At 51.9% G+C, this 20,378-nt stretch overlaps 8 protein-coding genes across 23 annotated transcripts; 4 read left to right on the plus strand and 4 right to left on the minus strand.

Moving 5' to 3' along the window:
• Positions 1-57: 57 nt before the first annotated feature.
• On the minus strand, positions 58-1,894 carry H257_04984 (hypothetical protein). Of its 4 annotated transcripts, XM_009829660.1 has the most exons (8): positions 1,820-1,894; positions 1,458-1,771; positions 1,313-1,389; positions 1,038-1,213; positions 797-981; positions 606-729; positions 197-527; positions 58-132 (listed from the first exon to the last, which is right to left on the minus strand). In XM_009829660.1, exons 1-8 carry the CDS (start codon positions 1,841-1,843, stop codon positions 92-94), a joined length of 1,272 nt encoding a protein of 423 aa, XP_009827962.1. In that variant the 5' UTR covers positions 1,844-1,894; the 3' UTR covers positions 58-91. The 4 variants fall into 4 exon arrangements, with proteins under 4 accessions (XP_009827962.1, XP_009827961.1, XP_009827964.1 ...); XM_009829659.1 differs by having other exon boundaries at positions 58-527; XM_009829662.1 differs by having other exon boundaries at positions 197-729.
• A 200-nt stretch (positions 1,895-2,094) lies between these two features.
• H257_04985 (hypothetical protein) lies at positions 2,095-3,324 on the plus strand. The gene has a single exon (XM_009829663.1). The coding sequence runs from the start codon at positions 2,282-2,284 to the stop codon at positions 3,287-3,289; it is 1,008 nt and encodes a 335-aa protein (XP_009827965.1). The 5' UTR covers positions 2,095-2,281; the 3' UTR covers positions 3,290-3,324.
• An 85-nt stretch (positions 3,325-3,409) lies between these two features.
• Positions 3,410-8,424, minus strand: H257_04986 (hypothetical protein; the record flags this gene model as incomplete). The annotated part of the gene is made up of 8 exons (XM_009829664.1): positions 3,410-3,830; positions 3,881-4,179; positions 4,238-5,467; positions 5,533-6,101; positions 6,174-7,010; positions 7,141-7,705; positions 7,822-7,983; positions 8,035-8,424. 8 exons carry the CDS (start codon positions 8,422-8,424, stop codon positions 3,410-3,412), a joined length of 4,473 nt encoding a protein of 1,490 aa, XP_009827966.1.
• A 187-nt stretch (positions 8,425-8,611) lies between these two features.
• H257_04987 (hypothetical protein) lies at positions 8,612-9,904 on the minus strand (the record flags this gene model as incomplete). The annotated part of the gene is made up of 1 exon (XM_009829665.1): positions 8,612-9,904. The coding sequence occupies one exon, from the start codon at positions 9,902-9,904 to the stop codon at positions 8,612-8,614; it is 1,293 nt and encodes a 430-aa protein (XP_009827967.1).
• A 1,691-nt stretch (positions 9,905-11,595) lies between these two features.
• On the plus strand, positions 11,596-12,223 carry H257_04988 (hypothetical protein). The gene has a single exon (XM_009829666.1). It carries the CDS (start codon positions 11,612-11,614, stop codon positions 12,092-12,094), a length of 483 nt encoding a protein of 160 aa, XP_009827968.1. The 5' UTR covers positions 11,596-11,611; the 3' UTR covers positions 12,095-12,223.
• H257_04989 lies at positions 11,600-14,180 on the minus strand (the record flags this gene model as incomplete). Of its 2 annotated transcripts, XM_009829667.1 has the most annotated exons (6): positions 11,600-12,768; positions 12,826-12,888; positions 12,962-13,157; positions 13,212-13,529; positions 13,630-13,872; positions 13,917-14,180. In XM_009829667.1, 6 exons carry the CDS (start codon positions 14,178-14,180, stop codon positions 12,518-12,520), a joined length of 1,335 nt encoding a protein of 444 aa, XP_009827969.1. In that variant the 3' UTR covers positions 11,600-12,517. The 2 variants fall into 2 exon arrangements, with proteins under 2 accessions (XP_009827969.1, XP_009827970.1); XM_009829668.1 differs by having other exon boundaries at positions 12,826-13,157.
• Positions 14,181-14,434: 254 nt separating this feature from the next.
• On the plus strand, positions 14,435-18,414 carry H257_04990 (hypothetical protein). 12 transcript variants are annotated; one of them, XM_009829671.1, is made up of 19 exons: positions 14,435-14,738; positions 14,779-14,894; positions 14,948-15,014; positions 15,058-15,144; positions 15,188-15,286; positions 15,333-15,395; positions 15,442-15,473; positions 15,528-15,630; positions 15,672-15,835; positions 15,886-15,945; positions 16,002-16,181; positions 16,241-16,326; positions 16,384-16,561; positions 16,616-16,656; positions 16,699-16,805; positions 16,852-16,879; positions 16,925-17,352; positions 17,400-17,646; positions 17,700-18,414. In XM_009829671.1, exons 1-19 carry the CDS (start codon positions 14,457-14,459, stop codon positions 17,747-17,749), a joined length of 2,418 nt encoding a protein of 805 aa, XP_009827973.1. In that variant the 5' UTR covers positions 14,435-14,456; the 3' UTR covers positions 17,750-18,414. The 12 variants fall into 12 exon arrangements, with proteins under 12 accessions (XP_009827973.1, XP_009827976.1, XP_009827971.1 ...); XM_009829674.1 differs by having other exon boundaries at positions 14,435-14,894; XM_009829669.1 differs by having other exon boundaries at positions 16,616-16,805.
• Positions 18,415-19,080: 666 nt separating this feature from the next.
• On the plus strand, positions 19,081-19,996 carry H257_04991 (hypothetical protein). The gene has a single exon (XM_009829681.1). It carries the CDS (start codon positions 19,155-19,157, stop codon positions 19,806-19,808), a length of 654 nt encoding a protein of 217 aa, XP_009827983.1. The 5' UTR covers positions 19,081-19,154; the 3' UTR covers positions 19,809-19,996.
• Positions 19,997-20,378: the final 382 nt, after the last annotated feature.

A 20,378-nucleotide genomic window follows, 5' to 3' on the forward strand; every position in this document is an offset into this window, starting at 1 on the left:
TGGCTATAATTCGCGCATGGCATGGCATGGCATGTACAATACTGTACGGTACACTCCTCGAATCAAAAATTCATCTGTTTTTTTCGTTGCATTAGGCGGTGGCGTAGAACTTGAGCTGGCAGTCCTCCCCTCCTGCAATGAACGTCCCAAGAGTAGTTAGCCTCGGGCAAGACACTACAAACGATGAGGCACATACCACTGACGAACGCAGGCTTGGTGTTGGGCAACCAGGCCACATCCAGGGCCTTCCCGGTGTGTGCCGCCAGCGTGAAGAGCGGGATGGAGCTGCGGGAGTCCCATAGTTTGACGGCGCCGTCATACCCCGACGAGACAAACTGATGTGCGTTCAAAGGCGACCACTCGACGGCGCTGACCCACTGCTTGTGCGACGTGAACGTTGCTTGCACCAACGTCGTGCCGGCCTTTCCCGCGCGAGGATCCCACAAGCGAATGTGGTTGTCTGGGTGGGCGCTGAGAATCGTGCCTGTACTCGACACACTCATGTCACTGAGGGTACTACTGCCAGTCTACCGAGGCAAATATCACACATGAGACCCCCCTTCCTTCATTGGTTCAAAACGCTTCCAGTCCTGACTACTACCCACCATGGTTTGCGTGCAACGTTCGGTGGTGAGATCCCACAGCTTGATCGATCGATCCATCGACCCCGAGTACAACACATGTGCTTGATGGGCATCCACGGCCACCGCGAGCACCGCCGCCGTGTGCCTATATATATAGCAATCCCGAACCCATGGTTATGTTTTCGTTTCAGCTGTATCCAATGCGCACGCACCCTGGCAGGATGGTTGACGCTTCTTGCTGGGTCACTTTGGCCTTGGACGCGCCGTTGGCGCTGGTCTTTTGCTTCTTTGTTACGGAGGCGCCGCCGCGGTCTTGATCCTCGTTGTTGTCGTGTACTGCGGCGGCAGTAGGCACAGACCATACGCGCACTGTGTTGTCCCAGCTGCCCGTGACCACCTTCGTACCAACATATCAATTCGAGTTGGTCGTGCCACGACCAGGATATGATGCACCTGTTGGTCGTGCACGGCGACCGCATCCACGCTGTTGCCGTGGCCGCCATTCACGCCGAGCAACGCAAGCGACTTGGTCGTGGCGTCCCACGACCACACTTTGGCCGTCAAGTCTTTGCTTCCCGTGACAATTACATCCTCGTAGATCGAGATCGACTTGATCACGGTGTCGTGCGCTGCAACACAAAATATCAAACCATGGTTAACCAAATTGAAACCAAGATGAACCCAATTGAATGCGTTGGAGGTAACCTAATGTAGTTCATTCAGCGCACCTTTGACAGAGCCCAATAACTCGCCCGACTGAGCAAACACGCGCAGAATCCCATCGTAGCAGCCAGTCACGATCACCCTGCAATACATGATCATTATTCATGATCTATTAACAAAACGAGGCCGACTACAGACAGGGCGACGTACCCGTTGTAGCTGCTGACGGCACTGATCCAATCTGGGTGGTTCTGCGACTGCGACTCCTCTGGTTCCAAGTGCGCTTCCACGTACTCGAGCGTGAGCACGGCTTCGTCCGTCAAGTGGTTGGTCACGACATACTTCTCCAAAGTCGTGCGCAGGAACGTGTTTTCGACGAGGAAGTCGAATGGCTTGGGCGTTGCCGTGTTGAGCAAGTGGTTGACGACTTGAGACAATCCCGCGCGCGCCAGCTTGATCGGCACAGCGAACGGCGTCTCTGTGACGCGGATCGCCGCATTCTTGGTCACGAACTTCACTCGGATCTACACGCATCGCACCTTTAGTCTCCACATTCATGCGGCTCGACCTACCTGGGCGCCTTCGTCGAGGGACATGTTGTTTGCGTTCAAGATAATGCGGCTCGATTGATTGTTGGTTAGCGCGATGCAATTCCACGCACCAATCAAATGGCGCGGGCACCATTTCCGGATAATCCACACTCCGGATATTCGAGGATTGATAACCGGACGTGCCTGTTCGCCAAAGATCGATATACTGGGGGTTTCAATTGCCAGCCAATCAGCGACGACGCTGCACGAGGATGGCCACGGTTACGTTGCGAGGACGCATTTGAATTGTTCACGCTGTGGAAATGGAACAATAAATAGGTGGTAAAGGTTGTAGGAGACGGTGTAGTGTGCTTTTTGCCACCACCACAATACCATCCCCACCTACTGTATTACCTCTCATCCTCCGTCGACGACAAAGATATTACTCAACAGAGCAGACGAACACACACGATAACTGCACCAGCATTCCTCTATCCAACTACGATGATGCAGCTACATTTAAAGGAGATGGTTCACCAAGACAACCTTGTTTTAGCAGGTGGAATCGTCGGCAATCACTCGACCAGCAGCAGCACGATCCGCGTGAAGGCGCCTCCCAACGGCGGGCGATGGTCCGACCACGAGCACAAACTGTTTCTTCAAGGCATCGAACTATACGGCAAGGACTGGCGTCGCATTGCGCGGCTCGTGCAGACGCGCACGACAGTTCAGACACGCAGTCATGCCCAGAAGCATTTCGATCGTATGGAAAAAGAGCGACGAGAAGACCGATTTCTGCTGGCGGAACGGGCCGCGAAAGCTGACTTCATAGCCCGAAAGGCATCATCACCCTCCGTGGACACCTCATCGGTGATGACCAAGAAGCGCACTCAATCTGCACCACCCAAGAAAACGACATCAAACACCAAACCGCAGTCCTCGGAGTTGCTCAGCAACGTCACGTTCCCGTCGGCGCCGCACCCGCCACTGGCCATGATGAAAACCAACTTTGGTCAAACCGCACCTCGATTTCTGGACGACCACATGTACCGATACCTTCACGGAATCACCACGAAACCGGTCTTGGTCCATGAATTGCCGCCTGCACCGACGTTGGAGGAGTTTGGGTTGCCACCCCCCAACCCAATGGAATGCAGCGTGTTGGACTACATTTCGTTTGACGACGAAGACGAATCTACACGTCCAGACGTGGAATATCTGTTTGAAGCGATGCCAGCCTCTGATTTTTATTCGATTCTGGACGAGGCCAAAGGAGGACCGTCATCATCCACGACCAACCACCTTCATCAGTCAGCCAACGACGAGAGTGTGAACTTTACGAGCGAAGGCACCCCCCTCACCCGGTCCAACACCCCCCACGACCACCCCGTGATAACGTACGAGCCGTCGATTTCGCCCGTTCGACAGCAACGGGGGCTCAGTTTCCCCCGCCCGATTCGAATCGACGCAACCCACAATTCGTCTGTCATGAACAGTATCTACGTCGAATAAATACATCACAACACGGGGCTATTTTATCATCTGCACGTTCAACTACTTGTATCGACTCAACAATTACCAATACTCGGTACACCCAAATTTCACTATTTTTGGGAAACAGCCTCCAACCAGTCAAGTTGTTGGTTCCCCCCGCGGGAACGTCGCCAGGTGCACGTTGTGATGGTTTGTTGGCTGGGGGGCCGAGTGCAGAAATTGGTCCCGTCGAACGGACTGGTCCAACGCAGTGCCGCCACCACATCCACTGGTGCTGTCGGCGTATTGCTGTTTGGTATGCCGCATGCGCTTCTGGAGCGACTCGAGCGCCTTTCGCCGCATGAATGGCGACTGCGACGGGATACCTTTGATCGTCGTAGTAGCTTGAGTGGGTTGGTCAAATTGCATTTGCAGTTTGCCACGTCGAGATGACGGCAATGCAGCTGTCGGCTCTTTCGTTGTGGAGGCGGTACGTCCTTCCGTTGTTGGCGGGGGTGGAGTGGGCTCTCGAGGTAAAGGAGGTGTTGTTTGCATGTACGCGTTCAACTCCAGCAAATACCTAAAATTTCATGATATACGTGCAAGTTGCTCACAAATACGACGACGTACCGCTGCCGTTCGTCCATCGACAAGGCGGAAATGTCGGTAGGAACGAGAGACGCCAGCGTCAAGGCCCGTTTGGCCATGGCTGCTGGGTCCTGGCGCCCTTTGGTTTGCACAGCCGACGATGTTTTGCATCGTTGGAGAAGGTCCGTGGGGCTGGCAATGGCCCCAAGATGGGGGGCTGTTTGGGGAGAAAACTCCCCTCGAAGATGATTTCGAGGGCTCATCGCAAGGGGGGTGGCATTGCTGGTGTTGGGACTGTCGAACTGATCGTTCGTTTTGACCATCGATGTGCCTCGAATATCCTAACGGTGCACTAATCAAATCCAAGGGGTCTATGCCAGAACAAGTAGGAAGTTGTACCATTGGAGGAACGCTACTATCGTGGTTTACTGACGAACATGGATCGCCCATGGTGTTGTAGCACACGAATGCATCCATGCAGTGCGTCCACGCCTGCTGTTGTTGGGCTTGCAGTGTCTCATGGGTGCGGGAAAACGCGGCTCGCTTGGTCGCAAAACGCCGTCGCAGCCGGATGAGGGCGTGGTCGGAGGTCGCGGACGTGTCCATGTCGACCTTGAGCACGTCCTCCATCCGTTTGAGCCCGAGACATTTCAGCACGCACTGCCACTTGTTCCAGTTGATGTTTTCGCGTAAACTCGTGAGGGTATTGGCATAGTTTTCAATCAGCTGGTGTACCGCGTGGCGAGAAGGCACTTTGGTCACTGATGGGGGAGTGTACATTCCGTTGCTGGCGTTGTACTGGTGGCTCAACAACGACCGCGGCAACATCAGCATCGAGTCGACTATACTACTACCACCATCATTCAATGGTTGCACAGCCTGGTTGTTTGGAAGGTGGTGGAACGAGGGAGACAACCGGTTGGGGTGGTGACCTTGATGGTGGTGATGACGACTAGGGTCTGGATTGTACATGCCTGTACCTTCCAGGACGTAATTCGAAAACGTCGTCTGTCCAGAACTCGCATCGTCGCTATTATCCATTCCCATGTGCTCTGGGTTCCACTCAGCGTCTCCTACTTGCGTGCTGTTGTTTCGCATGCTTGGGCGAGCCACGACCCCACTGGCCACGACCCCACTGGCCACCACCACCGTGGGGACTTCGGCCGTAGTGTATGTGACACTTCGTCGAGGCAGTAGCTGTCGAGCCTCAAACACTCGTAGCTGCGGCGGCGGAGGTTGGGGATCTGGCAGCAAAATGTCCACGTCCGGCATTGACAGCGTAATCTCTGGGATGTTAAGTGCAGGGGCAAGGGGGAGTGGAGTGGGAGTGCGTGACGTGACGGGCGTTGATGATACGGGAGTGGGCGATTTGGACTGGAGCGGCGCGGACGATTCCTCGGGGGGTAGTTGAGGGGATGAGGACCTCAGGGGGGTCGCGTGCGTTGGGCTGGTCGGTCGTTCGTCCGGTGTGTCTGTGGTGTGTTGGAGGTTCTTGCACAATTCAGCAAGCTCGGATTGATGGATAGACACGAGGCGTTTGCTCATGCGTTTTGCCGACACTAGTGACCACGTCGACTTGAGAATCTGCTTCACCGCTGACACATCGTGGTGGTTTTTGTTTTGATTTGTCTATTGGTAGTCCGATGGTCGAGGTTAGAAGTAGTGAGCAAAACCATCATTAGGGAAAACTCTACCGTCTTGGCGTCGCTGGACACTGCTAAACTTTTGTACAACGACTTGATCGTGCGCTTGGCTTCATGCAGCAAGTCGTCTTTCTCGTCCAGGAGCTTGCCAAATTTGGACTCTGCCACCGTGGCAATGCGGATGACCTCGGCGCGGTGTTTTTTCACCAGTTCGTGTGCTCGTTTGTCGTATTGGTCGATAATTTGCTGTCGAAAGAGGCACATCGCATCGATGAACTTGCGCTTGAGGATGGCCTTTTCCGCGTCAAAGCGCTGTTGGAGCTGGACAATTCGGTCGCCCTGAGTGAGTTCCGGGTCGACGTTGGCAGGTGTCGAATCCATGGCTCGCATGGTGGCATCGAGCGCCGCTTCGGCACCGCCCAACTGGGGCGACATCCTTCCTTCGAATGGGCGAGTGCTGGACAGATCATGCGACGACACGCTGCCCTTCATGCTGGTCCGCCGACTGCCAGTAGAAGCGTGCTGCGTGAGCCTGACCACGGCGTCGTCGTACACAACACCATCCGGCACTTCAACTTGCACGGGAAGTCCGTTTGGTCCAGTCATTGTAATCGACTTGCCTACGTATATATGACCATGTATTGGAGAATCAAGATCGATCGACAACGTAGTAGGGTACATAACTAACGTACGCCGAGGCACGGTACTCGAGAGCATTTCCGATGGAGGCACCACGGACGCCATCGCATGGGCGACACTGCCCTCCGTGAACGCTTTGTTGATCATGCCGCTCAATTGATTGTGGATGTGTTGCTCTTGGATGCTCTGTCGTCGCGTCCGGGGGGCGCCGTGCCACACCTCGACCTGCTGCGTCGGCTGTGGGTGCTTGGCTTCGTTTGGTGAGTTACGGTCCCCATCGTCACCATCGTTGGTCGTTTCAACTTTGTCGTCCTTCTCCTCTTCGTCGTCATCGTCACTGATGTTAGGTCCGCTGGTTGCTATATCGTCGCCATCGTCACCGTCGTTTTCCCCACTGTCGTCATCGCAATGATCGTCATCAAATGTGTCCAGCTCAACATCCGACGTGCATGAATTGAGTTGTGGCGCTGTGTTTTGCGGGACCAATGCTGTAGCGCTCTGGGCAGCGGCCAGGGACGCGCTGTCGTTCCGACCTCGGGTCAAGACGTCGCGGTCTTCTCCGTGCTCTGTGAACCCGTGGTGCCCCGCCGCCAAGACGCTGTCAAAATGTTTTTTCATGTCGGTGCGTTGCCGCTCCAGCGCAAGTTTGTGCAGTTTCTGGGACTCCCCCAGCTGGTCCTTGAGCTCCTTCACTTTACCCTTCAAGTCATTGATCTCGTGCTCGTACTCGTGCGCCACGCCGTGCAGTTGAACGCTCTGACGCCGCGCCGATTCCTCCGCCTTCTTGGCCATTTCGTCGTGGGCCGCCGACAACAGAGCTTGGGTTTCGGTGAGCTGCACATGGGTGTGCACGTCTCGCAGGGTCAGCTCCTGCACCTTCGCCGCCAAGTCTACAAGGCCATCATCGTTGAGCCGTAGTTGCATTCAACCGAGAATGGAAGGCATTGCGCAACAACGTCCAGTCCAGAGGGCGCAAATGCAAATGCAAACTTGACAAAACCACATTCAATGGCGGCATACCACTGGCTCGTTTGGCGGCGTCGCGCATGGTCCCTTCCAAGACGTGGTGAACATTCAAGAGCGTCATGTACTTTTCCTTCCAGTGCGCGACACTTCGCTCCTGCTCGTCGCGTTTCGCTTCTTCGTTGTTGAGGACAAACAATTGCTGCTTGAGCCGGGTGATCTCGTCTACTTTGCCGTGCAAGAGCGTCTTGAGCCGCTTCGCGTCGTCTTCTCGTTCTTTCACGACTTCTGCGATCGACGTGTACATGTTGGACGTTTCGGAGAGTTGGCCCATCAAGATGGCTTTTTCATTCTGTAGTCGCTGGACTAACTTGGCGGCATCGTCGGAGAGACCAGTCGTGGGAACGAGGATGGCGCCATGCACCGCCGCTTTGGACGAAGGCGCCAAGAGGGTGCTGCTGGGGGAGGTGTGGCGGTCCGCCGACTGCATGTCTTGCAGCGTTTTCACGGTTTGGTGGAACAAGTTAGTGAGCTTGCGCATCGCGGGGGTGCTTTCCATGGCCCAGTCGTCCACAACCGATTGTGAATCCCTCGACATCAGCACTTTGACTTCGTCCATGTCCTACAATGGTCCAGTGTGAATCTAAATTGGGCTATTATTGTGGTAGATGGGGGTGCAAATATTGACGATGCTACAGTATGGCGAAAAGGGGGAAAGGTAGAGACATCATATGGCACCTTGGTAAAGAGGCGCTCGTTGAACCCAGACGCCATGGTGAGGGACTCGTGGGTGGCCATGAGGATTTCGCCCACTTTCCACGTCAACGGGGCCATTGGATCACCCGAGTCGAACGACGCGACGCTGGCTTTGGCCATGGATTCGTCAAACGCGAGCATGACCTAGGCAAGTATTCAACGGGGAAGAAATAAATCCCCACCACGGGATCGTACATGATCGACGCGGCCTTGAATCGACTTGAGGGCCACCAATTCCTTTGACAACACAACCGCTTTCTCGTTCGAGGTGGTGGTGGTGGTGGTGGTGGTGGTACCTTCCAACACTCTCCCAGAACTGTCGTTTTCGACGTCGCCTCGCCCATCGTCCGATAGGAAGTCCACAATGCTCCGAGACGACAAGTATCGATGGGAAACCATCAACTGAGGCTCGGGGGTGTCTGGTTTCATGTCAAAATCGTGGCTGTGATCGAATTTGCTGCGCTGGGGCTTTGCCTTGAACATGTGCAGCCGTGACCTACTGGGGGGTAATTTCCCCACCAATGGGGCCACGGGATGCAGTGTCAATGGGGGCTTTTTCCCCAGACTCGGCAGCGGTGGCGGCATCCGGGTTTTCGTACTCCACTGTCGACAGTTTCAGAGGTGATACTGTAGTCTTGAAATGTGAAACCGACAACCGTTACATGTTGCAGTTCACAAATCCGACCTGCAACGACCAACAGTGATGGTCGAGTAAATGGGGGTTGTATAAGCTATCCTAGGGTCATGGGGCTATATATCTTCCTAGGTTGATCTATCGGATGCGGAGAGGAGACTTGGGAGGACTGCGAACGGGGCTTTGCGGGGGGCTGTTGGATAGTTTTTGAGCCACCAAGTAGTCGCCTTGGGGGTTGATCGTCATCTTCTTGTTGGGCGCAGGTCGGCCCACTGCTTTCCCGGGCATGAGCAACGTGAGCGCGCCTTTCTTCATGTTGGTCATGATGCTGCCTTCGGACTTGTGTTTCAACGGCGAATTCTGGGCCACGTCGTGCTTGGTTTCGTCGCTCGGCAAGTCGGCCGCGCTGCGCATAAAGTCCTGAACTTCCTCCATAAAGTCCTGTTGAGGGCCAATCACACTTCCAGGGCGACACAGGCGCAGCCACCCGATGACTTCGCGGGCCGTGAACTGCTCGTGCTTCATCATGTAGCACCCGATGCACGTCCCCGTGCGACCCAACCCGGCCTTACAGTGCACGGCCACGGCACCCGGCGTGCGCTCGGACGCTTCGATGAACTGCTTGAGGATGTTCATGGGGGCATTCGTTCCGTCGGGGTAGTACAAGTCCAGGTGGTCAATACCAGCAGTGACAAACCGATTGCGGTCGTAGCACTTGTCGTTGAGGCGCACGACGAGCGTCACGTTCATCTTTTTGAAGTACGGCACATAGTGTTCCGGCGTGAGCGTGATTTGGCCATTCTTGTTGGAAAACTTGTTGTGCGGACCGGCAAACGCGATAAATTTGGGCGACACCCAGCTCAGGTCGCCATTTTCGACCTTTTCGTAAAACTGGTACTCGTCCACGTTGAACGTGCTCGTGTTGATGTACCGGTTGGCCTTGGCTTTCTCGAGCCCGTCGAGACAATTTTTGATGTTCAAGTCGTACGAGCACTCAAAATCCGTCGCGTCATGGAACGGGGGGAACCGGAGGTCTTGGAACGGCGCCCACGCCGCCGCCGCCGTCATGTCCTTGAAGAGGACCCCCCAGCACCCGAGCAAGCACACGGCGTTGGCGCGGCGCTGGCCGTTGGTGCTAGAGAAGAGGCACACGCGGGTGTTGGCCCCGAGCCGACCCGCCTGGGCGAACGCGTCCTGGACAATATCATGGAAGCGTACGACGTGGCCAATGTTGAGCGGGCCAAAATCGAGGCAGTAGTTCCAGTAAATGAGCTGGTTGTCGATGGAAAAGTAGAGCATGTCCTCGGTCGACTTGGGGGCCGCGGATACGGACGTGTAAAACAGTTTGTTGGCGACGAATTCGACGAGAACGGGCGCGGCCCCTCGGGCGGTGGGGCTGGCGTCGGGGGAAGCGCGAAAGAGGGCGCTCATGGGAGAAGTCGAATTCGAATGTGGGGGTGGCGGCACGAGAGGCGGGAGCTTCCAAATGGTTGCAAATGTCGGTTGAACGTGATGATGGCCCCAGAACGAAAATGAGTCCTGCGTGATCTGGGCGGCACGACCATTGGCCACTGAGGTTCGTGCAGCGCCCCAAAATAGATATGTAGCCCCTTAAACAACTTTGATATGAAGGCTCAATTGCGTTACACCATAGTTTATAAATACAAGGAAACAATGTGCATTAAGACTACACATAACATTATACTAGTACATAATATTAGTACACGCCTACTACAGTAGTACGACGGCTCATAGGTGGACTTTGTCGACGCTAACGATGGAGAGATACGAGAGCGGCGGTTTGGAAGCCATGAACACGCGGGCTGGAGTAAATTTTTTAGCGCGCAGTGGGTGGGGGGTTTGAACGTGATGTTACCGCATTCTTGGTGGATTTGGCCTCGGTCTGACTTGCTGTGGCTACCCTACCGTCGAGGCCACGTAACGCTCGATGGCATGCAACGTGACGGCGTTCAAGGATGGGAGATCCAAGTTGACCTCGTCGTTTTGACTTTGCAAAATGAACCACTGGGGCTCGTAGTACGCTACTAGCTGCAGCAACCCTTCGAGTCCATCACTCGATAAAGTTGTGATTCGCTGCGTGAGTCTCTGGAGTAGCTGGTGCTTCATTGTTTGGGTCGTAGAGCAAGGCTGGAGTGAATGCTGCATTGGCGAAAACATTTGGTATCGAGTGGACATGCTAAATTGCCGAATGTGAAATGTTTGAATGGTTGCTCCAGGAGCCCCTTGAACGCCGAGAGCGTTCTACAGTACAGTTCCATCAGGGTTTGCTCGACCTCGTATTCAAGTTTATGGAGTGATGGTACTGACCGTCACTTGTTCGACTTGATGTATTTCCCAGTAGTTTATCCCACTTTGTGTGAGGCGACAGAGTGAGATGTTTTAGTTGTTGCATACGAAATATGAATCAAAGTGACTTCGTGCAATAATATTACCTGGCTTTAACGATCAACGTCACTAAAATCAAGGAGTGAAGGTATATCCCAGCGTGCACCCAATATATGAACCATTGTCATCACTCAAAAAATTGACAAGACGTAATCTGCGATATTTATACACCTGTATCCTTCGTTATGGATTTAGCAGCATGCATTGGAAAGCGTTCACTAATAACGTTAACGTAACTGTTATTAATAGTACTTCAGCACTGCACTTGCATTGTGGTCGGAATTCCAGAACGTCGGATTGAAAATTAAGTCATTTTATCCAATCAAACATTGGCACCGTTGGTTATCAATCCAGTCTGTCTCACGGATGATCTCGATTAATGGCACAGGCTAGTTGAAGTCACGTTTGACGTCATCACAAGTAAAACGTAGTCGTTTTTATGTTCGTCGCCACATCGCTTGCGGTTTTTTGCACGACAATATCGTTAAACGCATACGTTTAAACCACTCGAACTCGATCGGTCCGTTTAACGGTATCTGGGCGTCTTTACTCACACTGTCGGAGCAATCGAATTAAAACATATTTTTAAACAAAGATTTAAAAGAAATAAGATATCTGTATCTAAAATTAATGCTTTTAAACGTACATCCAAAGAAACATAGTATGAGACTTTGTATAGAACGGGAAGGTTCAAACCACCCGAACAAGAAAATTAAAAAGATTCGCAATGACATGGGACCAGCAGCGCATCCGTGGAGAGAACGTGCGAGTCAACGAGTCGATCACCGGCAGGGAAATGCTGCCACAACGACGGAATTGGATTGGCCATTCGACAATCTGTCCGCTCTCCATCACCCCATTACCATGACCTCCATGCAAGTCGAGTCGTGCATCTCATGCATCCCATTGCCTGTCGTCTGCGACGCATGTACGGCATCCCCATCAGAAACCGAGCTCGAGTTCCTCGTCCACCAAGTGAACCAACTTCCGACGGACGCGTTGGAAGAAATGATCTACATCGTGTCTGCCTACGAACCCCAATGGCTCGACGTGCTCGAGCGCAGCGTCGACTCCAACTTCGACGTGACTACCCTGAGTCCCTTGGCTATTGAAGTCATGCAGCACTACGTGTACACGAATCTAGCATGTTGCTTTGTGGCCAACATGGACAATAACCACACCTCCAACGACGACGACATGGACGTTGGGGCATAGTAAATCGACTGGCCAGTTCGCGGTCTTTAGCTTATTTAACTGATTTTTAAGTGTCTTATCAAATGGTCTACTTGGTCTGGGGTGTACAGTGTCGCAGGTCTCTCTCATATGCATCTCGTTGTCGAGTCCGCCAACGTATCCTCATAAGGGTAGAGTTCATTTGCCATGGGAACACCATGCTTGCCCTTTCGGAACGATCACCTTCTTCCTGCGGTTGCATTGTCAGAATAACCACACGGAACTCCCACCGACTTTCACCGTGAACGATGGCGAATGGAGCGATGGTTTCCCTTCTTTGAATGATGCCATGGCTCCCATCTCCCGTCGTCGGAGGCACACGTTCGCACACGCCATTTACATACAGAACCTGTTGAAAACCTGTATCATTACCAAGTAGTAGTACTACTAGTACTACTAGTAGTATTACTGCTGGGACTTTTGCTCAAATGTGTACGGGGGCGACGTGTCGCTCTTGGGAATGGTCGGGTGAGACGTCATGTAGTCGGCGACCATGTTTTGAAAGCGATGGATCGTCTCTTCGAACCGAAATGTCATGCGGCCTCCTTGGTACGCCCGCACCGTCACGCCTACTTGCACCCGTTCACACACGGCAAAGTCTTCGTTGTTGGTTTGGTCGTAGAATGCCCACATCTTGTCGAGTTTGTCCTTGTGATCTACATGTTTCCCGCGGAATGAGCATATCTTGATATGCTTTGGTGCCATGATCGTACCTGGCACGTCGTACACACTTGGGTGCACAAACAACTCGGCGTGCTCCACCGTCGTGGTCGGTCCTATACAATATGGACGTACACCCCCCGTCGAACGATGCAACCTTCTTCGATATATATATACATAACGTGTTACCCGTAGTTTCCAATATGACAGTAAACAACCCGTGCGGGAGCAAAAAGTAAAACGCATTGGGAAAGTAATGGTGGAACCACGCCGTGACCGTGTTCGCCCCCGTGAGCCCAGGCATCGGCGGCAGCAAGTTGATGTCCAACGGAGTGCCGCCGTTGGTGAGTGGTGACGTGGCAAACCCAATGTAGCTCCCTGTGCCCTGCAACCAACACTCCGTCAACACAAACATGAGTGTGACGATGATGGTCACCACCTGCGCGCGATGGTGGTCGTCAACGCCAGACACATTGCACAGCTGCGGATGGACTGCAGGGAGATGATAGTACTCCATAAAGTTCTCGGCCAGCAGTTTCCAGTTGCATTTCACAGACACGGTCGTGCTCTTGAACGACACGAGCTCATCAAACGGGTAGTCGTGCAACGAATGTGTCACGTCGCCCAAGTACGTGGCCAGGGGCGGGGCGTCACCGCTCACGTTTGCGTAAATGAACGGACCGAATGTGTCGACGCGGACAGGAAGCAATCCGTAGTCCTTTGTGTTGAAGTTCTTCACGAAGTCTGTGGAAAGCGCCTGCATGATGGACGTTCATGATGGAGGGTCCATGGGGGAACGAAGGACAAGGTACCTGTTTCAGCGCATCCGATGGCTCGGACTCGTTTCGTGGAAGCACTCCTTCCGATACACCGTCTCCTTTGAACATCGGGGTCGCGATCAGACGACCGTCCAACGCATACCCCCATCGATGGTATGGACAACTAATGACTGAAAACCGTCCATTCTTCGACACCAATTGCGCTCCGCGATGACGGCATACGTTGTAGAACCCTCGAATGACATTGTCCTTTGCACGAGTCACAAGGATGGGTTGTCCGGCCGCTGTACTCACAATGGTGTCCCCGGGTTGCCGAAGTTTCTACATGCACGTTAGCCCAAAGGGGATAGAACTCCTCAACGCACCTCAGTATATCCAACCACTTGCCAACTCTTGGCAAACAAAAGCTCTTGCTCACGCTCGTAAAATGCTATCGACGTGTATGCTTCAGGATTGATGGTGGTCGCTTCCAGCACTGGCTTGCGCAGGGACGAGTAATAGCTCTCTTGCTCGAAGCGGTGGCTGTGCAGGTCATTGCCCTCATCTGCCAGGTTAGCGCGCAGAGTCTCCAGTCGGGAACTGGACGTCGCATGACGAACCCCATGGCGGCGGATCAATGAGCGGATCATTGCGGCGACGAGGGGGCAAAAACGAGCACTGCAGCATTGAAATATTCCGTTGCAGAGGTTTATTCTCGCCAACGATTGGCTGATGTGGATCTTGTGCAGCCTTTCCTAACGTTACTTGAAGTTGGTGGCTTCCGGATAATAATTGATGTCATCCGAATGGTTAAATATTATTCGAAGAGCATACAAATTCACATATAACATTGTGATTATTGTTGTAATCACAAAGAAATAGCGCGCGAAGGTACGCACTTTTCAGTTTTGAACGAAGTGAGCTCGATGTCGCGATCTACAAGGACAGTACAAACCGAGGAAGACGCGTCTCTGCGTACCCGCATCAACATGGACGAGGATGTGTCCACGAGGAAGACAAAGACTCCACGCGTGGCAACGGCAAGTCGACCGGCGAGGCGAACGTTTATTGCGGTAGTGGCGGAAGGAAAATGCCGCGAAGTTGGGATCACCGGAATCGATATATCCGCACCTCATGAGCTCTTGATCTCGAACATGGTCGACACGCATACGTTCATGGAGACGATATCGCTGCTCGATGCCTACCAGGTACGTAATCAAAAGGAAAATGTCCATTCAACACGTATAGCCCGACGAAATTCTGCTCGTCGAGACAAACAAGGCGAGAAGTCTGCATCAAGAAATTCGAAAGCATTTCAAGAACAGCATGTGTCGAATTGTTCCCATCGCACGCAAGTATTTTGAGTACGATTGTCTCCATGGTACTGTACATTTGAAGTAACCAGTATTTGCAATAGCCAAGCCAAAGGGGCAGACGATTTGAAACGAATTGCCATGAACTGTCTCGATATGAGCCTCCTCAAGGTTGACTTCGATTGGTCATTCACCACTAACTCTGATCTCGTAGAACTACATTGTCATGGGGTCGGTTGCTTGCATGGTGAAATATGTCGAGTTCATCCAGGGGGTCTATATTGCACAAAAGACGATTAAGGTTGTGAAACCCTTTGTTAAGTTGCGCAATTAACTGCGTTTAGGCCGTTGTCAACACAGCATCACCAGTGTTATTGATGGATTACAACACTGTTTCCTCCCTTGAACTCATGCGTGGGGCGAAAAGCGGCTCAACTCAGCAAGTACGTTGACGACGTATGGTTAGTTTTCCATCTAATTTTTAGTTAGTCCTTGGTTTCGAGAATCGATTACACTCAAACGTCAGTTGGAAAGCGCTTGTTACGAACTACGGTATGAGGTTATGGGGTGTGTACAGCGTTTGCTTACAGCACTGTAGATTTTACGACCAAATTCAGATCTCGAGACGATGTACTGTACAGTTTACACATACTTCTGAACGAGCTTGTGTTGACAATGGTACAGCAATGGGCGTCAGCAAGTCGTTGGAACACTTCTTGACCATCCATCGACATTTTTCGATGCCAGAGAAATCCTGCCCGAACTTCCCGACCTCGAGATACTCATGGTAACGCAAACTGCTTGGATCTGTTCTCAAATTCGGACCAGGCCCAACTGGTCATTGTTCCAAAGTTGGCGACAACTCGGGTCTTCGAACAAGGCGTTGCAAGCATTGTCGCCTTAAAAAGCACGTTGGACGCGTTGCCTCGTTTGAAAACGTGTTTACAATCGATCGACTCAAACTCGACGCTCCTCAAAGCAATTGTCTCGAGGTATACACGTAAACTTGCATATGCATTGTGCCTCGACTGTTGCCGTGTAGCTTACAACACGAGGAATTCCGCCAAATCCAAGACTCTATTCGCAAAGTCATTGACCCCAAGTACGTCGTGAGCATTTGAGACAACAAAATCATGTACACATTCGCGTGGATTGTAGCTCGCACTGGAAGAAATCCGCTCGTCACATGAAAATTCAAGGCAGTTTTGCGGTGAAAAGTGGCCTGGACGGCAAATTAGATCTCACTCGATCGACGTTCGTTGATATTATGGACGCCATTCATCAACAAGTCGTGGAGTACCAGGAGAAATATGCGTTCAACGTCAAATTGAATCACAGGTAACCACAAACAATTACTACCCCTAATCTACTCGGACCTAACATGGAGGCGATTACAGCGCGAGCCGCGGCTATCATTTGTCCATAGCCAATTTGAGGCAAGACATACCTCCGATGTTTGAGGAATGCGTGAAATTCAACAAAAGTACGTCCATGGAATGAATGTTTTGGTATATATGTATGCATGCTCATGAATGAGTAGGCATTGCGTGCACAACGAAACAGTTTAGCTCACTCAACTCCCGAGCGACCGAATGCATTCAAGAGGTTTACGCGCTGTCGTACGGAATGATCCAAAAGTTGCTCGATGAAATTCGACCGCATGCAGCAAGTTTGTATTCGATGGTGGAAAATATCGCCACGTTGGACATGCTGCTGAGGTTTGACAACTGCTCCACCAACTTCCAGCTGGGAATTCATCACACACATTGTAGCTTTGCGAATCTTGTGGCATTGTCCCCCGCTGACCAACCATGTTTGCTTTGGACACTAGTGAAAAACCTCAAATTTGATGTAGACACTTGCCCCGAGGTCACTGAACACGGCTGCCTCTCCATAAACCAAGGGCGGCATTCCCTGATCGAAACAATGATGCAAGACCAACCATTTGTGCCTAATGATACTGTGCGCATGCTAGGTGTAATCCCTTGATGTACTAAGACTCTTGTAGCACTTGGACGTCGTTGTGACTTTCAATGGTTTGGTCGTCCCTACCTGGTACTTGTTTAATGGCATTGTTCTAGTTGTCACTGGACCAAATTGCAGCGGAAAGTCGACGCATTTAAAAACGGTGGCTGTGATCACAGTGCTTGCCCACATTGGCTGCTACGTCCCTGCCGTGGAGGCCAGTATTGCCCTGCGTGATCGCTTGTTCACAAGATTTGGCACGTCCGACGACATGCAAGAAAACGCGAGCACGTTCACCGTGGAAATGCAAGAAACAGCCTTCATCCTTGACAATTGTACTTGTCGGTCGTTGGTGTTGATGGACGAATTGGGGCGAGGAACATCCAACGAAGAAGGGTTTGCAATTGCTTGGAGTGTGTCGGAATCGTTGATGAAGAAGGGAGCGTTCTGCCTCTTTGCCACCCATTTTCATGGCTTGCGCGAACTGTCTGAACTGTATCCCAGTTGCAGCAATTACCATTTGCAAGCGACGACAACAGACAAGGTTTGTATGACTCTACCGATCGTTCAACCCTAACAAGTGGTATGTAGAACATTTTGCGATTCCAGTACAAGCTTAAAGACGGACCTACGGAGCTCCGACATGGATATGGCTTGATGATGGCCAAAGTTTGCGGACTGCCCAAATCAGTGTGCGAGTTGGCATCAAGTCTCCACCCGACGGTTGCTTTAAGAGAGGAAAACCTGGTGGTGAAGACGGTCGATGATACCAGCGACCTCCAGAACATGTTGTTGAAGCGCTTGATGGCCCTTCGTTACTCGAACTTGGACGACAACGGTGAGTCCTATCTATGCCTTGCTTGATACATAACCTCCCATATGCACTGCTAGAACTTCGCATGCAGCTCCAACATCTTCGCGATCAATTCATCTTGGAGTGATCGCTAATCAAGTACCCACCTTGATCAACGCAGAGCTCCATCTACATTCGTCAACTTGAGTATCGCATGCACCTCATCTGTATCCACAGTCTCAACCATATCGTCAAAGCTTGTCATGCCCACCGGTACTCGTTAGTTCTCATTCAATAACTAACGTTACCTATACTTACGACGTTGCGCTTGGGGCAAGTCTTTTTGCGTGGTTGAGTAACCGATGCTTGCTTTGTGGGTAGTAACCCCTCGAACTACTAGTCGGAGTCGTTGGGTGGCGTGTTCATGCTTGCTTGATGTGATGGGGCGGCTGGACAACGCAGTTGACAAAGGAAGGAAATGCAGCCCTCGTGTAGGGTTTCCATCTTGAGGGGCAGGATGCAAGCAGCTCGTCTTGATAGTTGTGTCCATGAGTTACGAGTTGGGAATGACAATCAAGCGCTTGCGCTCCATGAGGGTGTCATGAAATGATTGATCGCGACTCCATCACGATGTCGTTCTTGTATACAGCTTGGAATCGATAGAAGGGCGCCGTGAGCCTGCCGTTAAGGACACGAGGCTCGCGCATGCCACGGACAATGTGGAACAGAATTCCGTCTCCACCAGTATCGCATGCCTCGTCCTCATCTGCGTCCGCGACCATGTTGACGCTTCTGTAACACCGCCGTTTGTACACTACGTCGACACTTCAACAAAGCCAAAATTCTTACTATAGCCTAATTAGGTTCATCAAGGATAGTCTACTTTTAGAGTCCGAGCGGAATGTGCCATACTATTTCCAAGTAAACTCTTTTGGTTTTGGTTTCTATCGTTCCGTATTTCTCCCTGGTTCAGAACTTATTTTAGGCATTTAGGCATTTGCGGCCGTCTTTTACGCGGCCACCTGCTGCTGCTCTCTGTGTCCATGCTTCGAAATTATGTAGCCCAAGGTGCAATGCGCCACACCCTTCACCTTGACACTCCAAAACGAGTGAAACCATCGACGGACACTGCGTTTGTTTGTGTCTTCTGTAGTCGTCCCTTGCCTTCGAATAGGATTGCACAAGTTCAACGTGTCTTGCTGTTTCAACACGTGGAAGATCTTTTTACCCTAAACATTCATCCTCGTTGACAGTGAATTGTATGCCGCCCAGTATAGGCTGAGGCGGCCGAACCTGCTAGAGTCGTGTATAATTTGCTAAAGGTTATAATGTTTCATAAGACCTTGGTCCAGCATAACTGTGCTTCAAGTAGTACAGTCATTGAATGCGATTGTGGAGAGAATGTATTGAGCAGGTGTCCGGATACGCGGTTCGACCAACATTCTGCCCCTTGTGATTTGGAAACTGCAAATGCAGAAACTTTTTCTCCACACGTCAAGCATTGTCGTGGGAGCGAAAGAAGATACTGCAGTCCCTGGAATATCGTCATTGCCATGTTGTTGCTACACGCTGTCGACGCCGTAGACGACATTGATGTCGCGGAATCGTTGATGGCCCTCACCAAGGGCGGTATGGTACGCGACTATGACTTGTGCGACCTCGTCGACGTCTGCGTACCGTCAGGTCCAAGCGGGTCGACCTCCTCGACGCTCCGTCACCTCACGGAACTGGCTCAACAAGAGTTCAAGTTTATGAACAGTCCCACAGGCGTCGACGATGCGTGGTCATTGGTGTCGGTGACCAAGATGGAACAAGGGCTGAAGCGAATGAAAGTGGAAGACTTAAGTTTGGATGGCCATTACCTCCGCCCCAGCACAAGTTGCACCGAAGACGACGACGACGACGACCTCCACTACCATGACACCGACCGCCAGCGAAAACTTTCTGTGTCGTCATGGTCGTCCAGCGACAGCGATTCGTACCATCTTCATGGGGACGCTACGAAGCGAAGAATCGGGAGCTATTCCCCCGAAGACCGGGCGGAGCGCATCCAGCGATACTTGGAAAAGCGAAAACATCGGACATGGGGGCGCAAAATCAACTATGGTGTGCGCAAGAACTTTGCCGATTCGCGGTTACGAGTCAAAGGTCGGTTTGTGAAGAAGGAAGACGAGGAGCTGTTGTGCCTATACTTGGGGATGACATAGCCTCATGCTCCAGCGTGTTCTTGTCTAACGCACAGACCCACCTCCCCACCTCCGCAGTTGCATCCTCGCACCGCCGCTCCATTACCCCCCCCAACCATTACTGATAGATATTATAAGAACAACCACGTAGCATTAGCGTTAAACCCATACTCATGTCACGTCAGCCGTGGTGAGCTTCCTCCGACCAAGTTGTGTAGGTTCATGTGCAGTCTAGTCGCTCTCGTCCTCACCATCGCATCGTTACATGTTCAATCGTTTCTGCATGATTATTCACCGGCAGTTACACTAGTAGTACTACTAGTAACTTTGCTCGAACGATGATCGAAATACTGGATCGACAATTTCTTCAAAACTTGAACATTGCAATCGAGTTCGTTCCCTGTCAAACCCCTGCTCACTAGACGTGATATCCCAAATACCATTGTCCCAACCAACTGAAGTGTATATACGCTTCGTCCTCCAGACTGCGTTGGTAGTAACGTTAGTAGTATCTGCATGAGACTACTACCACATTGCTTAACATGTGAATCCTTCCTGAAGATTGAAACGGTCGTATATCGTCCGGATACG

The sequence above is a fragment of the Aphanomyces astaci genome, assembly GCF_000520075.1.
Source record: "Aphanomyces astaci strain APO3 unplaced genomic scaffold supercont1.9, whole genome shotgun sequence".
In the NCBI taxonomy this organism is placed as follows: domain Eukaryota; phylum Oomycota; class Saprolegniomycetes; order Saprolegniales; family Verrucalvaceae; genus Aphanomyces; species Aphanomyces astaci.

Bases quoted from the DNA above. Each gene is read 5' to 3' on its own strand.
- H257_04984 (XM_009829659.1), bottom strand. From the start codon at position 1,843: ATGTCCCTCGACGAAGGCGCCCAG. The intron at 982-1,037 runs GTGCATCATATC...GTTGGTACGAAG, and splicing joins TCGCCGTGCACGACCAACAG to GTGGTCACGGGCAGCTGGGA. The intron at 730-796 runs GTGCGTGCGCAT...CTATATATATAG, and splicing joins GCGTCAACCATCCTGCCAGG to GCACACGGCGGCGGTGCTCG.
- H257_04985 (XM_009829663.1), top strand. From the start codon at position 2,282: ATGATGCAGCTACATTTAAAGGAGATGGTTCACCAAGACAACCTTGTT.
- H257_04988 (XM_009829666.1), top strand. From the start codon at position 11,612: ATGGGACCAGCAGCGCATCCGTGGAGAGAACGTGCGAGTCAACGAGTC.
- H257_04990 (XM_009829669.1), top strand. From the start codon at position 14,457: ATGTCGCGATCTACAAGGACAGTACAAACCGAGGAAGACGCGTCTCTG. The intron at 15,946-16,001 runs GTACGTCGTGAG...CGTGGATTGTAG, and splicing joins CGCAAAGTCATTGACCCCAA to CTCGCACTGGAAGAAATCCG. The intron at 17,647-17,699 runs GTGAGTCCTATC...ATGCACTGCTAG, and splicing joins CTCGAACTTGGACGACAACG to AACTTCGCATGCAGCTCCAA.
- H257_04991 (XM_009829681.1), top strand. From the start codon at position 19,155: ATGTTGTTGCTACACGCTGTCGACGCCGTAGACGACATTGATGTCGCG.